Source organism: Meriones unguiculatus, chromosome 10 (assembly GCF_030254825.1).
Source record: "Meriones unguiculatus strain TT.TT164.6M chromosome 10, Bangor_MerUng_6.1, whole genome shotgun sequence".
In the NCBI taxonomy this organism is placed as follows: domain Eukaryota; kingdom Metazoa; phylum Chordata; class Mammalia; order Rodentia; family Muridae; genus Meriones; species Meriones unguiculatus.
Genome location: NC_083358.1, coordinates 33606479 through 33620631, shown reverse-complemented (window position 1 = coordinate 33620631; position 14153 = coordinate 33606479). Strand labels below are relative to the sequence as shown.

Below are 14153 nucleotides of genomic sequence, written 5' to 3'. Positions count from 1 at the left end.
AGATCTCTGGCACCACCAAAAGAAAGAAAGGGAAAGAAAGGAAGGAAGGGAGGAAGGGCAAGAGAGAGAGAGAGCGAGAGAGAGAGAGGAAGGAAGGAAGGAAGGAAGGAAGGAAGGAAGGAAGGAAGGAAGGAAGGAAGGAAGGAGAAAAAGAAAGAAAGAAAGAAAGAGAAAGAAAGAAAGAAAGAAAGAAAGAAAGAAAGAAAGAAAGAAAGAAAGAAAGAAAGAAAGAAAGAAAACCGTGACTTCCATGGTCATAAACCATAAACTTTTTTCTAGTTTTTACTCGGGAGGGATGTGAATGAGGTCTTAGTCACTCCCTTGTAGACCTTGCTAGAGGTCACATCTGATTGCAAAGAAGAGTAGCTTTCCCCTTTGACCTCCTCGTTGTTAGGCAACTCTAGAAAGTAGGTCAGTGACTACAGCTACTGTTGCTGACGTCAGAGTTCTGCGAATCATGTACACTTCAGCTTCTTTGCAGTTTCTATCTCCGTCCATATTGAAGACAATTTGTCATTTTAACATCTTTAACTATTTCTCTCCTCTGATGTAAAGAGCTTAGATTTTTATAACAGGACCTCCCTGCTTGTCAGTCATGTAGTGAGGCCTAGAGAAAGTAGAGGAACTGGGTCTTTTTGGTTTGTTTTTGTAAGACAAGGTTTCTCCCTGGCTGTCCTGGAAATCATTTAGTAGACCAGAATGGCCTTGAACTCACAGAGATCCACCCACGTCTGCCTTTCTATTGCTGTGACTAAAAGTATTAGAGGCATGCACCGCCATGCCTGTCTTTGGGTCATATTTCACATAGTTTACTGGGTCCAGGGTCCCTTCAGTTAGTTTAGGCTCATATTGATGCTTTGTTTCCACCTGAACAACGCCAGTTGATACCCTGGGTCAGACAGCTAGTGGCAGCCTCCTTCTGAGTAGGTTTTATCTCCTCTCCTTCAGGCGAGTCCCACTTCACGGTAAACCAGCAGCCCTTCCTCTACTTCCAAGTGCTGTTCCTGACTGCGCAGTTTGAAGCTGCCATTGCCTTTCTCTTCCGCATGGAGCGGCTGCGCTGCCATGCTGTCCATGTGGCCCTGGTGCTGTTTGAGCTAAAGCTGCTTTTAAAATCTTCTGGGCAGAGTGCTCAGCTCCGTGAGTATTTATTTAGGCCTTAGCTGCCAGTGATGTGAGCACAGCACATCATGGTGGAATGGCCACCACTCCAGATTGTGGTCATTTTAGATCATTGTAGATACTTGAGCTTTTGTATTAGTGTTAGAGTGCTTGCTTTTAACCCCTTGGCATTTTCTGGAGTGTTAAATGTTTACGCCAGATGCTAGTTTTATGGCCAGAGAAAGCCATTCCAGGAGTCATGAATATGGTATTCATTAGTGATCTGGCTTTTAAGACCTTGGAAATGCCAGCTAGCTACCTATTTACCTACCCAGGTGGTAGAGGCAGGTAGAGAGCCAGGTAAATGTGAGTGGCTGGGTCAGCACATTCTCCCCAGTATGTGAGCCTTGATGATCAGGTACATAGTCATTTCCTGTGAAGGCCATCATGCTGGTCATTCACCATATGAGACATTTTCTTCTGTCTGTTCAAAGGAAAATGCAGGGCAGTGGTGAGCTCACATTGGGAAATGTACATTTAGTTTCCATGGGTACTGGGCTGCAGGGGTCCGAGGGGCTATGAGAATATGAGCCCTTCTGTTCCCATGTGCAGTCAGCCATGAGCCTGGTGACCCTCCCTGCATGCGACGGCTGAACTTTGTGCGTCTGCTCATGCTCTACACCCGAAAGTTTGAGTCCACGGATCCAAGGGAAGCCCTCCAGTACTTTTACTTCCTCAGGTGAAACCTCCTTTTGCCTTTTAACTTAACTAGCTTTTATTTCTTTATTCTGACAATAACTGTTAGAAACTCTGACTCCATACCACAAACCACTCAAGCTATTCCTGTGCTTTTGTAGGGATGAGAAAGACAGTCAAGGAGAAAACATGTTTCTGCGCTGTGTGAGCGAGCTTGTGATAGAAAGTCGAGAGGTAAGTCAGCTTCTTCTCTCCCTGGCCGGAGTTGTCAGTGTGTTCTCATGCTACACTCTGTGTGAATGTACATGGCCTAGAACTGGAGGTAGAGTAGGCTTTCTTTGGTTTCTTACAGTGAAAATATTGATCTCAGTTGCACTGTTTCCTAGTTCATGTAAGACTCCTCCTATGCACCCCTTTTCCCAAGAGAATTTTGTTTTTTGTTTATTTCTTTGACCAGTAAACTGAGTAAACTTTTTTCCTCCACAGTTTGATATGATACTTGGGAAACTAGAGAACGACGGAAGTAGAAAGGTGGGTTAAATGTGTCCCTGATTTTCAGAATATAGCTACATTGTAGGATTCACATCTAGATACAGTCATTTTAACAAGTAAAGGATGAAATATAGGCCCAACTGATGGCTTTGCTTTTACATATACTTTTCTTTCTTTAAAATTGATAAATTTGTGATTAGATAGTGTTTTCATATGTTCTAAACGTACCTGCCGTTTTTCTTAAAGTTAAGATGGCTATATTTTTTATTACAAAAACAAATGATTACTATGCCTAACTCTCTCCAGATGGAAAAGTTAGAAATGCACTTTGCCTCTAAAAAGGCAAACCCTGAGTACTTTGGACCCCTCCTCCCAACCAGCCCTGGAAATGCCATCTTCTGGGAGCCTTAGTAGTTCTTCTAAGACTTGCCATGCCAGGGGGCACCATAAGAGAAGGGCAGAAGCCCCATGTCAGGGCCCAGTCCTGACCCTGGATCCCCAGAGGTACTCACTTTCCTTTGTAAAACTGCATGGTTTGGCCTAGCATCCCAGATGAGGGGCCTGATGTACTACCCCATTTTCTTAGGCATTGTGTCAAGTGCTTTGTGTGTAGTTTTTTACTCAGTTATGACAATCACCAACAGAATGAGAACCAGTGTCTTCTGTTTCCCAAATGAAAAAGCAAAAATGAGAATGTGTAAGTATTTTCTTCAAGACCACACAGCTGGAATCTAAACGTACACATATCATTGCCTGAGGCACAAGTCACCTGATTGGTTCAGTCCTGATAGAGCATTAGCATGGACAAGCACAAGTGTTGTGCGGTCCATCGTCCCTCCCTGTCTGTCCTGGGGCCTTTCAAACTCTCCTGATGGTTTGCCTACTTTTGAGTGGTTATAGAGACCTTTTTCAAGGTCCTCAACACCACTTCCTTTGTATTTGTTCAGCATCTGTCTTAGGAAGCAAATCAAAAGTTCTTAAAGTATTTTTTTTTTTTACAACTTCCTGCATGCCAGCAAATTTAGAAGCACTAATAATTTTACCTATTCTTGGTCATGTTGGGAAATCTTTGAGAAACCACAAATGCACCATCGTCTTCCATTAAATGTGCCCTGTCTTTCTTTCCATGGTTTTGGTGTGGGGCTTTATGTCTTCAAGAGAGTTCCATTCTGGCAGATGGAAAATGTGTTGATTAGGGCAAGCATTTCCAGTTCCAGGGTTCTATGCCACAGTTGTTGCTGAGTGTTGAGTCTCTTCCTTCCTTGATATTTGTTTTGTCAGCCTGGAGTCATAGATAAGTTTACCAGTGACACAAAACCTATTATCAACAAAGTTGCTTCTGTGGCAGAAAATAAAGGCCTGTTTGAAGAAGCAGCCAAGCTTTATGACCTTGCCAAGGTAAATGTGCCCTTTTTGTACCCCTTTTCTTCTCTGTGCTTGATAGATTGCCAGCCTTGTGGCATAAATGCTCAAACTTTTCAGCATTGTCTTTGCTTATCACCATCCCTACTGAAGCATTTTCTCTAGCATGGTGATGGTTCATTAAGGGTGAAATTCCCACTTTACCAAATTCTAACTATCCACAGACTGTATCTGGCCAAAGATTGACATAATGAAAGACTATCCTATAGGCATTGTCGAAGCCACTCTAGTTGGCTGTGGTAGCCTTCTACAGTGGCCAACAGTCTAAGAGCCTAGGTTAAATGCTTCTACCTACGGATGACTTAGGTGACCTAAAAAGAAAGGCTTCCTGGGGCTGGAGAGATGGCTCACTGGGTTAAAGGAACTTGTTGCTGTTCCTGAGAATCTGGTTTGGTTCCCAGCACCCACGTGGTGGCACACAACCATCTGATGCCCTATTTGGCTCTGCAGGTACCAAGCATGTACCTGGTGCACATACATACATGCAGGATAAACACATATACTCATAAAAATAAAAATAAATAAATCTTTTTTTTTTTTTAAATAAAGGTTTTCCAAATTTAAGAATGTTGTGATTGAGGTATAATTAGGACATAAGAAAGTATGCAGGTGATGAGCATCCATTGGATGAACTGTTTACAGTTGTGTCCACAGAACCCCAGTCTCAGGACATAGAGCAGTTCAGTTCACCCCCCTCCTCAATAAAGATGCTGTTTTTATTTTGCTTATTTAGTTTGTCCTTTTGTTTTTGTTTCCTTAATCTTAAAAATTTACACAGAATGCTGACAAGGTGCTGGAGCTGATGAACAAGCTGCTGAGCCCTGTTGTCCCACAGATCAGTGCCCCACAGTCCAACAAGGAACGGCTGAAGAACATGGCCCTCTCCATTGCTGAGCGGTAAGGCCGGGCTCAGCTCAGTGGGGCACAAAGGGGCTAGGTCACTGTGCCCGTCCTACTTCATGTTCAGCTTCACTGGGTACTAGCAGCTTCCCAGAGTTTATACTAACTCAACTTCTTTTATAACATCCTGCGGTGACAGCGACAAGGGGTTCTCAGGTTTTGTGGCCACTATTGTAGAATCCACCTTGCTCCCAGCAAAGTCCCTGAGTTCCCAGACTGTAACCAGCTTAACTCCAGAGGAGAATGGGTTTGGGATGCTTTTCTGCAACAGCACAAAAGACATCCTTTAAGCAAATGAGTCCTCTCCACTTAGGCAGTAGTCCCCCGCCTTCAGGATTTGTAACCCATGGGGTCCTCTTCTCCTTCCTAAAGACTTGGCTGCAGAATTGATGGTGGATGCTGGAGAAGCATGTTTCACTCAGAATGTGTGTAGGTAGAGGATCCACACTGGTCAAGCCCTTCACAACTTCAAAAATGAACACTGTTCTCCACTTCCTAGTGTCCCTCATCCAGAGAATTCAGGGTGTTGATGCGTTTAGATTCGGATCTTTGGAGATCCATCCTCAACCCTTGTTTCCTTCAGCACCCCTCTTTTTTGTCTTTCAGGTACAGGGCTCAGGGAATAAGTGCAAATAAATTTGTGGACTCTACATTCTATCTCCTCTTGGACTTGATCACCTTTTTCGACGAGTATCACAGTGGTCATATTGACAGAGCCTTTGATGTAAGTTTATCACCAACATGCCTGTCAAGTGAAGAAGACAAGTCCTAGGAGTTCAAAGAATCTGTGCCCTGCCTCCCCCAGGCTCTTTTCTTTTTTTCTCTCTCCTTTAATCGAGAAACAGGCTTCTAAAAGAAGTAGAGGTCTCTGAATTTTAGAATTGGGTCTGGAAATGAGGGTAAAAATCAAGTTAGTAAGTTATCAAAGCTTTTTTTGGTTTGGCTTTTGGTTTTTCGAGACAAAAGTTTCTCTGTGTAGCCCTGGCTGTCCTAGAACTCACTCTGTAGACCAGGCTGCCTTGAACTCAGAGATATGTCTGCCTCTGCTTCTGCCTCTGCCTCCCAAGTGCTGGGATTAAAGGCACCACCACCACCCATCAGGATCAAAGCTTTTATGTACAGGAAGATCAACATTTCTGCTCTTTTTGAAGAAGATGACTGGCTTTGTTTGGTGGTGGGAGAAGAGGGGAGATAATGTAACTATAATGGCGTTGTCATGTGGCTGGTGATGTTTTGTTTTAAACAGATCATTGACCGCTTAAAGCTGGTGCCTCTGAATCAGGAAAGCGTGGAAGAAAGGGTGGCTGCCTTCAGAAACTTCAGTGATGAAGTGAGTCTTTCTCCTTGTTCATTACAGAATTCCTTTTATACCTTCCAGAACTAAAAGCTTTATTTTTTTAATGGGGTGTGTGTGTATTTCTATGTTATCATGTGTACAGGCACATGTGCATATGAAAGCCCACAGAAGATGATGGGTGTCTTTCTCAGTTGTTTTCCACTTTATATACTGAGGCAGACCTTGGAGAAGTGGGGTATAAATCATAGGTTATGCACCCTCTAGAAGTACTTAAGTATTAAAATATCCTCTGCTATATATAAACAATTAGAGAATTAAACCAGACTTAAGGTTCAGGTCAACCAGAACCATTTCCTCCAAGAGCCATTGTGTGAACTCACAAAACACCAGAAGAGCTGAAGTTGTACCCATTCTAGAAAAATCCAGTCCAGATGGCTGCTAGAACTACACCTTTCAGAGCTGTTGGGTATATTACAGGCATGGTAGCACACACCTGTAATCCCAGCACTCTGGGAGGCAGAGGCAGGCGGATCTCTGTGAGTTCAAGGTCAGCCTGGTCTACAAAAGCAAATCCAGGACAGCCAAGGCTACACACAGAAATCCTGTCTTTAAAAACCAATAATAATAATAATAATAAGCTAGAGCTGGGAAGGTATCTCCTTGGAAAAAGTGTTTGATAGCAAGTATAAGGACCTTAGTTTGGATGCCCGATACCTACCCAACAGTAGGATATAAAAAAGATGAGCATGGTAGCAGTGTCTGTAACCCCAGCAATGGGAGCAGTTGTGGAGTTGCCAAAATGCTGGGCTCCAGGTTCAGTGAAAGAAACTTTCTCAATATATAAGATAAAGGATCACAGAGAAATATCTGATGTTAACCTATGGCTTCAGCACATGTACACATGGACAAGCATACCCACACGTGTGTGAATACAAATAATAAAAAACAATTTTTTTTTTAAGAAGCAAGTGCAGTGACCATAAACTATTATCACAGAAGCCCAGGTTCACTGCTTCTACAGGGCTTCAAGCTTGTCTACTGTAGCTCAGGGTGCTCTCTTGGGCTACATATGGAACCACTCAGAGCTTTCAAACTCTTGGCATCCAAGCCATGCCCCACAAGATTCTGTCTACCTTGGTGAGGCTACAACATGTCCCTCCTTTGGTCCATTCAGGTAAGAAATTTCTTTAGAGCGCAGACACTGTACTTTGGACCCAGCTGCCTGGGTTAGCTTTTCCACATAAAGAAGACATGACTGTTGAGACCATTGCACAAAAGCTCAGAAAGTCATCCTCCATTGTCCCTCACCTCACACTAAGAGGATTCTGCTACTAGCTGTTGTTCCTGTGTTAATTCTTACCCCATCCCCCCAGATACAAGGTTTATTGCATCATGGCCTAAAGTGATACACCAGGCTCTGCCCCTGTAGAATTCCAAGGAAGGGCCAGTGGAGGCAGGCCGGCCTGAGGCAGTAGGACATTGTGGGGAACTGGGGAGTCATATGCATCCCTTCACCCTCTAATAATACTGAGTGGTTTTTCTGGTCTCGTTATGCTGACCTTAAGTAAAGCCTCCGTGCTTGCAGGTAGCGCCTGTGCTTTTGGCACGCTACCCCACCAAAGTATCATTATGGAGCAGGGAGAGTGGCCAGCAATTCCACTCTTGATATCACAGTGCCAACAGTTCCCTTTTGGTGACAATCGTTCTCCATTGGCAGCTGTGGGTTGTAGCATGATGAGGCAGAGGTCATGCTCCCTCCACTTGTTGCTCCTTCTAGGGCCTGGGTCCATTTCCCTTATTCCAGGTGTTTTTCTCTCTGTAGATCAGGCACAACCTCTCAGAAGTACTCCTCGCCACCATGAACATCTTGTTCACACAATTTAAGAGGCTCAAGGGAACAAGTCCATCTTCAGCGTCCAGACCCCAGCGAGTCATCGAAGACCGTGATTCTGTAAGATCCCAGCATTCCTAAGACATTGCTGAGAATCACCTTGCTGGTTTGGAATCCAGTTTCTACCCTCTTTGGCCACATGATCTAATCACCCTTTTCCTTTGGGACCTAGCACTAGTGTAAACCTTATACAGAAAGCTCCTGGGAGAAACCCAACAGTAGGATTGCTGCTGTTCTCATACTAGGGGTAGGAATGGGGTAGAAGTCAACCAAAATGCTAATTTATAGTTGGTTCCATAGGATTTTCTGCTCATTTTAACATACAGGGTTACTTTGAGTCTTACTGGGGGGGGCTGAACATTTTCAGCAATACTATACTCTACTTTCAGTCGGTACAGTCTTTAATACAAACCATTGTTTCTCCTCTCTAAGCCTCACAGTAGCCCCTAAGAAGTGATTGGACAGCATTAGGATCCTCGTTACTTAGAGCTGAGGAAACTGAGACCTGACATAGGGATCACTTATTTGTCCTAGGGCTGGGAGGACCTGGCTATGACTCCACGTGGGGTGAGCATGGGCAGGAATGCTCACTTTGAGAAATGGAGGGAACAGTGCCTGGGAGTTGGTCCAGTGGTTCTCAACCTCTCTAACACTTTGATCTTTTAATACAATTTCTTAAGTTGTAGTGACTGGCAACCATAAAATTACTTTTGTTGCCACTTCATAACTGTATCTTTACAGTTTATAGCAACTCTGAATCATACTGTAAATATCTGATATGCAGGATATCTGGTGTGTAACCACTATGACAGGGTCATTTGACCCCCCAAAGGGGTCTCAATCCACTTTCAAAGATTGAAAGCCACTGAGCTGCTCCATGCCAACACTAGCTGCACCTGGGGAGTCGAGAGCCTGTGTTCTCAATAGACCATTGGTAGCTCACTCTACCTAACACTTGGCAGATCGTTCTGTAGCAAAGGAGGCAGTGATGTGTTTTCATAGGTCAGAAGTCCAGGACTTCTATCTACTAGACAGGAAGTAGTGCACTGGGCAGCCGCTTCTCTCATCTGGAGGGAGCCCTTTCAGCATGTCTTCTGAGTGCAGTGTAATTGAACCCGTGGCGCAGCGTGCAGTCCTGACCCAGCACTGCAAGGGAGAGAAGTTTTTACATACCCATGAATAAAGCTGCTCTCCTGTCTTCCTCTTACCTACCATTCTGTATTTCCTTCCTTCCTTCCTTCCTTCCTTCCTTCCTTCCTTCCTTCCTTCTTCCTTCCCTCTCTCTCTCTCTCTCTCTCTTTCTTTCTTTTTTTTTTTCATGAGACTGGGTCTTTCTACATAATCCTGGATGTCCTGGAACTCACAGAGATCTGCCTGCCTCTGCCTCCTGAGTGCTGGAATTAAAGTCATGTGCCTCTACACGCAGTCTATTCTGAATTTCTTTTTTTATTTTTTTACAATTTATTCTGTATTTCTTATTTTACTTTTTCTTGAGAGGTAGAGATGGATGACATGAATAGCATCTCATTCATCAAAGCTGCTTGCCAAAGAAATAGTTTCCCAATTTAAAGTAAAGTACTATCAAATCCTTTTGCCTGAACTTGTCTGAACTCATTTAAGGAAACCAAATGGGCATACTAGCTTAGGTGCTTTATTTACCGCAAAAGGAAATACTATCAATGTTCTCATCACAGAGCACGTTGTTGTTGTTGTTGGGACATTAAGAACACCATGCACAGTTTATTTCACACATAAGGCAAAAAGTTCCCGCCTTTCACTTTTCTGAAACAGTCCTTGAGGAAGCTTGGTAATGACCCTTGAGTTTGCCCTGAAGTTTCAGTCCTAGCTGAGAAAGGTGTGACTTTTCTTGTATCTGATTTGGATTGCTTCCTTGGTTGCTAGTATGAGAGGTACATCTCAGCATAAGCAATCTGAGTCCCAGCATCTGTTGCAGCCATCTGACAGGAGTCATTCTCCTAAGTCTAGTCTAGTGCTTGCCCCTCCTAAACTTCTATTCTGTGTTCAATAATTCACCACTTGGCACTCACGTTCTCTTTTTTCAGCTCTTGGAAAGGCCTGATTTTAAATTTGTAAGGTCCTCTTTTTACCCCCTGTAACAATCTAGAAATTTGATAAAATACTGTGTTTCAGAAGAGTGTCGTGAGGGAGAAAAGGAGGATAATGGGAGGAAGGAATGGAAAGAAGTGGCTCGAATTGCAGAGATACAGCCTGCAAGGTTGCATTGCAAGGGCTTTATGGGGCACGAAAAACTCAGATTCTCGTGGAAGTGAGAAACTAGCCAGGAGAGAGGGAGGCTCAGAATGCTGGAGCCGGTGTTCTGAAGCCTTAGCCGTGTAGAAGCTAACCAGGTGTGTTGGTGAGACAGGGTTACCAACTGTTGTTCAGCCTTTGTTCAGTTCTGACACCGTGTGCAGTGGGCCCCCAGTGGACAAATTTTGTTAAAGGCTGGAGTAAAGTGGCATTGGAGGCTCAGACATTCCTGATACCAAGTGTGCAGCGTAGAAGAGTCTGATGGTCAGTGTGTCACCCTGGCCTGACAGTTAACCGGTTTTCTTGTCTTGACCCCTTTTCTCTCAGCAACTCCGAAGTCAAGCCAGAGCCCTGATTACCTTTGCTGGGATGATACCGTACCGGACTTCTGGGGACACTAACGCCAGGCTGGTGCAGATGGAGGTCCTCATGAATTAAACATCATCTTTGATGGGGTCTGGGACTGCAGATTGTCAGTATATTAGGGACGTGGGCCAGGTGGGGTGGGCTTTGCAGTTTTGTTTCTGTTGTGTTGTGTTCTGTTTTTTATATTATGTATTTTTGTCAATACCAATAAATTTCTTTGATTTGTATTTCTTTTAAACATTTTTTCTTTTTTTTTTTTCTTTAAAATTTTCAGTTATTTTCTTGTTTTGGTGGTGGTGGTGGTGTGTGTGTGTGTGTGTGTGTGTGTGTGTGTTTACTCTGGAAATGTTGTCATCAGTTTTGGGGCCAGAGAATGATAGGTATCTGTAATTTGACCAATGTGACTTTAAATGATTAAAAAAAAATGACCCATCATGAGCAAGGAATCAAAGCCTTTGGAGTCCCATTCACTCAGATACGATAATCCATAGCAGAGTCACAGTGCATTTTCCTAAGTCTATTTGAGTGTGAAGCCAGCCTCAGCCTTGGGTCATAGAAAATCTGTGGGTAGAATGCCGAGTGCTACTGTCCTCTCAAGTAGTCTTTAAGGTCACCCGTCATTCCTCAGCCAAGATTCCAAGTGATTGTTGTTCTGCAGTGCCAGTGGGGGTCAAAGCATGGGCTTGGGGCTGCTAGAATAGAAGATGTGCAAGTACCCAGCTCAGGGTGGAGAGCGGTGAGCCCATCCACTCCTCTGCTCTGCTGAGAGCTGACCTGCACACTCCCCCGTCATTAAGAACCTTTAAGCTTCTCTTCTTTGGCATTCAGTTGATCTGCTTGGATGATCCCGTCAGCATTTATAAAGGCAAGATCATGGGGTCATTCTGCATGTCTCCCATGGAGAAATCACTTGGCGTCTGTGTCCTGGACGTTTGGTCCCTGAGTAGCAGTTGTCATCCATTGCTGACCTGACCCTGCATCTCCCATAGGACAGAGAGCCGTGGACTAGAAAGATGGAAATGACCGTTTGCTCCTGAGTGAGCCAGCTGAGCAGGGTCTGCTCTTCAGGTTGTTGGACCACTCTTGAACACACTTTAACATAGACTCCCCAAAAAGGGTTTTGCTTCTAGGGAGAAATCTCTAATCATTGCATAGTCATTCCCATGTCTTGTATTTTGAAAAAGGGCTGATGGATTGGTAATGGACACAGATTTTATGATACATAAAGGTCCCCCAGATTGTCTTCTGTCTTTATTCTCTGATCTCATCTTGTTGGTGGGACCCAAAACTGAGCTTGCTTTGAAGTCTGAGACGGCAAGCCGGCGTAGGGGGGTTAGCCAAGCAAGGTGTATTTCACTTCCGTGCACCGAGAACGTCATGAGAGTACTCCTGACTTTCAAAGTGCATAACTGACTTTATTTCACCATAATTCAAGAAGATTGGGTTTAGTTTTGACCTCTGTAGCTTGTCTCTTCTTCACTCCGTGAGAGCTAATTGTGAATTTGTCTTTGCCTTATGCAGTTCTGGCTGCACATATGAGAACTGCACATATGTCCTGCCAGAAACCAGATGAGACCAAAAGCCAACAAGAAAGAAAGGTAGCTGCTCAGGTAGTGGTGTAGTCAGTGACCAGCAGGCTAGGACTCGGTGTGGGGAGACCTTTGTGGAAAGAATGAGATAACTGCACCGGAAGAGTCGAGCCTCCCCCAAGAAAATTCCAGTGCTGTTCTGTAAGCTGATTCTGTGACTGCGTGCAGCATGCTGGGCCAAGCAGAGCCAACAACAACCTGAGTTTGCAAGGCATGGCATCATCAGGTTCTCATTTGCCCAGAAGTCATGCATGTTCAATGACTTCATGACCTCGTGACAGATTATTAGCTTACACCATCCCTCCACTCATTTCTTCAGAGAACCAAATCCTTTCTTGATACATTATTTGTGATTTCATTGATTACCCAGAGAATTGAGAAAATGTCTCCTGGACGTTCTTGTTTTCCAGAGCCAATACTCTAGACTTGAAAATCAAGGGTGCTTTAAGACAGGGTTAGAGTCTGTCTCAGTATCTATAGTTAACCCTTGGGGAACCTCCCAAGGAGGTTAAGAAAAAGAGGCTCAGCACCTTTTGGGCCTGAAGATTTTATTTCACCTGTTCTTTTCCTCAGTTTCTTTGCTCCTGCTCCTAAGTAAAGTTAGGTAACTTCAGGGGGCAGTAAAGTGGAACTGGGGGGTCTCTCTTAGAGCATGTCTCCTGGTTTTGTGGCTCCTGAGCTGAGAGTCATCAGAGGATTGAAGCGTCATTTCTTCACATTGGAGGCAGAAGGCAGACCCCACCCCTGCCCAAGGAAACTTAGGCTAGAGCCTGAAGGCGTTCTGTGGTTGCTGCTGTGATACTTTAGCCCAGTCATTTTAAGTCCTAGTGTTTAGGATATTTTAAGCAAAGAATTGTGGGCCCTCCCACAGTACCCAACATTGGCTGATTTAAATAGCAAAACAAAGCTTGCTCTGTTCTTGCTTTGGTTTTTAGAATTGCCTAGTCTAGTGAAGTAAATGCTCCTGGCCCAAACCCTGGAGGTTGAATTAGCTGGGTTTGCCAGCTCCTGCTGCCCCAGGCTAGATCTCTACACCCATGTTTCTCCTTGGGCATCAGAGCCTTTGTCTGTAGTTCATTGGGTACTTCATGTCACTTGCCAAATTCCCATGACTCCAGTCATTCTATCCATGGCATTCATGCCTAGAGCTTGCTGAATGCTCTGCTACAAATAGCCCCAAGACTGGCATGCTGGCCCTAGGCTGATGAAGTGTGGCTGTAGGGTGGACTGAGTACCTCTGGTAGGGTGGTAGGTCTTCCCTAAGACTGAGTGCTGGTGCACACTCAGGAGTAGTGTCAGCAGAGACCCAGCATTGCTTTGGCATGTTTTGTTCCTGGCTGCCTTTGCCCTGGAGCATGTGTTTCTTGGGCATGGGGCAGGTAAAGACATTTGCTTTACCTGCAAATTTGAGATTTTTGCTTTACCTGACATTTGAGATTCATTGGCTTACTGCAGTAGGAAGGGAGTTGTTGCAGCTCTGGAAGGGACATCTAGCCTCAAAGTCCATGTACTATAGTCCTCTGGTGGCCCCAGAAGACCTTGTTTAGCCTTTTTAGTAGCAAAAGTTTGTGTGACTCCCTTCACTTGGGACAGAGTTAGCAAAGGAAAAACATTGGGTCACTTCTGGGTTAAAGATAAGCGATGAGTAAATTGCAGTGTCAGTTGTGCTTTGTCCCGTGTGCCTTTGGCTGTACATCTGCTGGCATTCACTACCTGGAGAGAGAGGGCCTGGCACAGGCTGTCAGGAGCTCTGCAGCTACTTGGATCACCCTCCTTTGCTGCAATTTACACTTCAGAGGTAGCAGAAATGGCAGCAAGATGAGAAGGCAGTTACTGGCATTCAGACAGCCTGAATGGGATATTTGGGGGCCACAGTGGGTCTCAGCTCCTGTCACCTGACAGGTGTTTGTCCATCAGGATCTTCAAATGCTGAGTATGCTCGAAGGGGGAAAGCAGCAAAACACAGTTAATTCTTATTTGATGAGGCTTTTGTGTTGGAAATGTGGGGGCAGATTCTCTGTTTTAGTTGGTGGCATGGATGTTTTCCTTTCTTTCACCTTAGCTTTTCTGATGTCACGCTTGTGTTTGTGGGGAGAGGGAATAGTGGGAGAGTCAGTGTATGTTCTAT

At 44.5% G+C, this 14153-nt stretch overlaps 1 protein-coding gene across 5 annotated transcripts in view; it reads left to right on the top strand.

Annotated features, from left to right (window-relative positions):
- Nup93 (nucleoporin 93) overlaps positions 1 to 10663 on the top strand; it is a 100834-nt gene extending 90171 nt beyond the window's left edge. For all 5 annotated transcript variants that reach the window (XM_060392191.1, XM_060392189.1, XM_021657146.2 and 2 more), the window contains 10 exons: positions 949 to 1140; positions 1714 to 1840; positions 1959 to 2031; positions 2284 to 2328; positions 3571 to 3687; positions 4490 to 4608; positions 5218 to 5335; positions 5858 to 5941; positions 7731 to 7859; positions 10398 to 10663. In XM_060392191.1, coding sequence (XP_060248174.1) covers positions 949 to 1140; positions 1714 to 1840; positions 1959 to 2031; positions 2284 to 2328; positions 3571 to 3687; positions 4490 to 4608; positions 5218 to 5335; positions 5858 to 5941; positions 7731 to 7859; positions 10398 to 10508 — 1115 coding nt within the window. In that variant the 3' untranslated portion in view covers positions 10509 to 10663. The remainder of the gene's footprint in view (positions 1 to 948; positions 1141 to 1713; positions 1841 to 1958; positions 2032 to 2283; positions 2329 to 3570; positions 3688 to 4489; positions 4609 to 5217; positions 5336 to 5857; positions 5942 to 7730; positions 7860 to 10397) is intronic.
- Positions 10664 to 14153: the final 3490 nt, after the last annotated feature.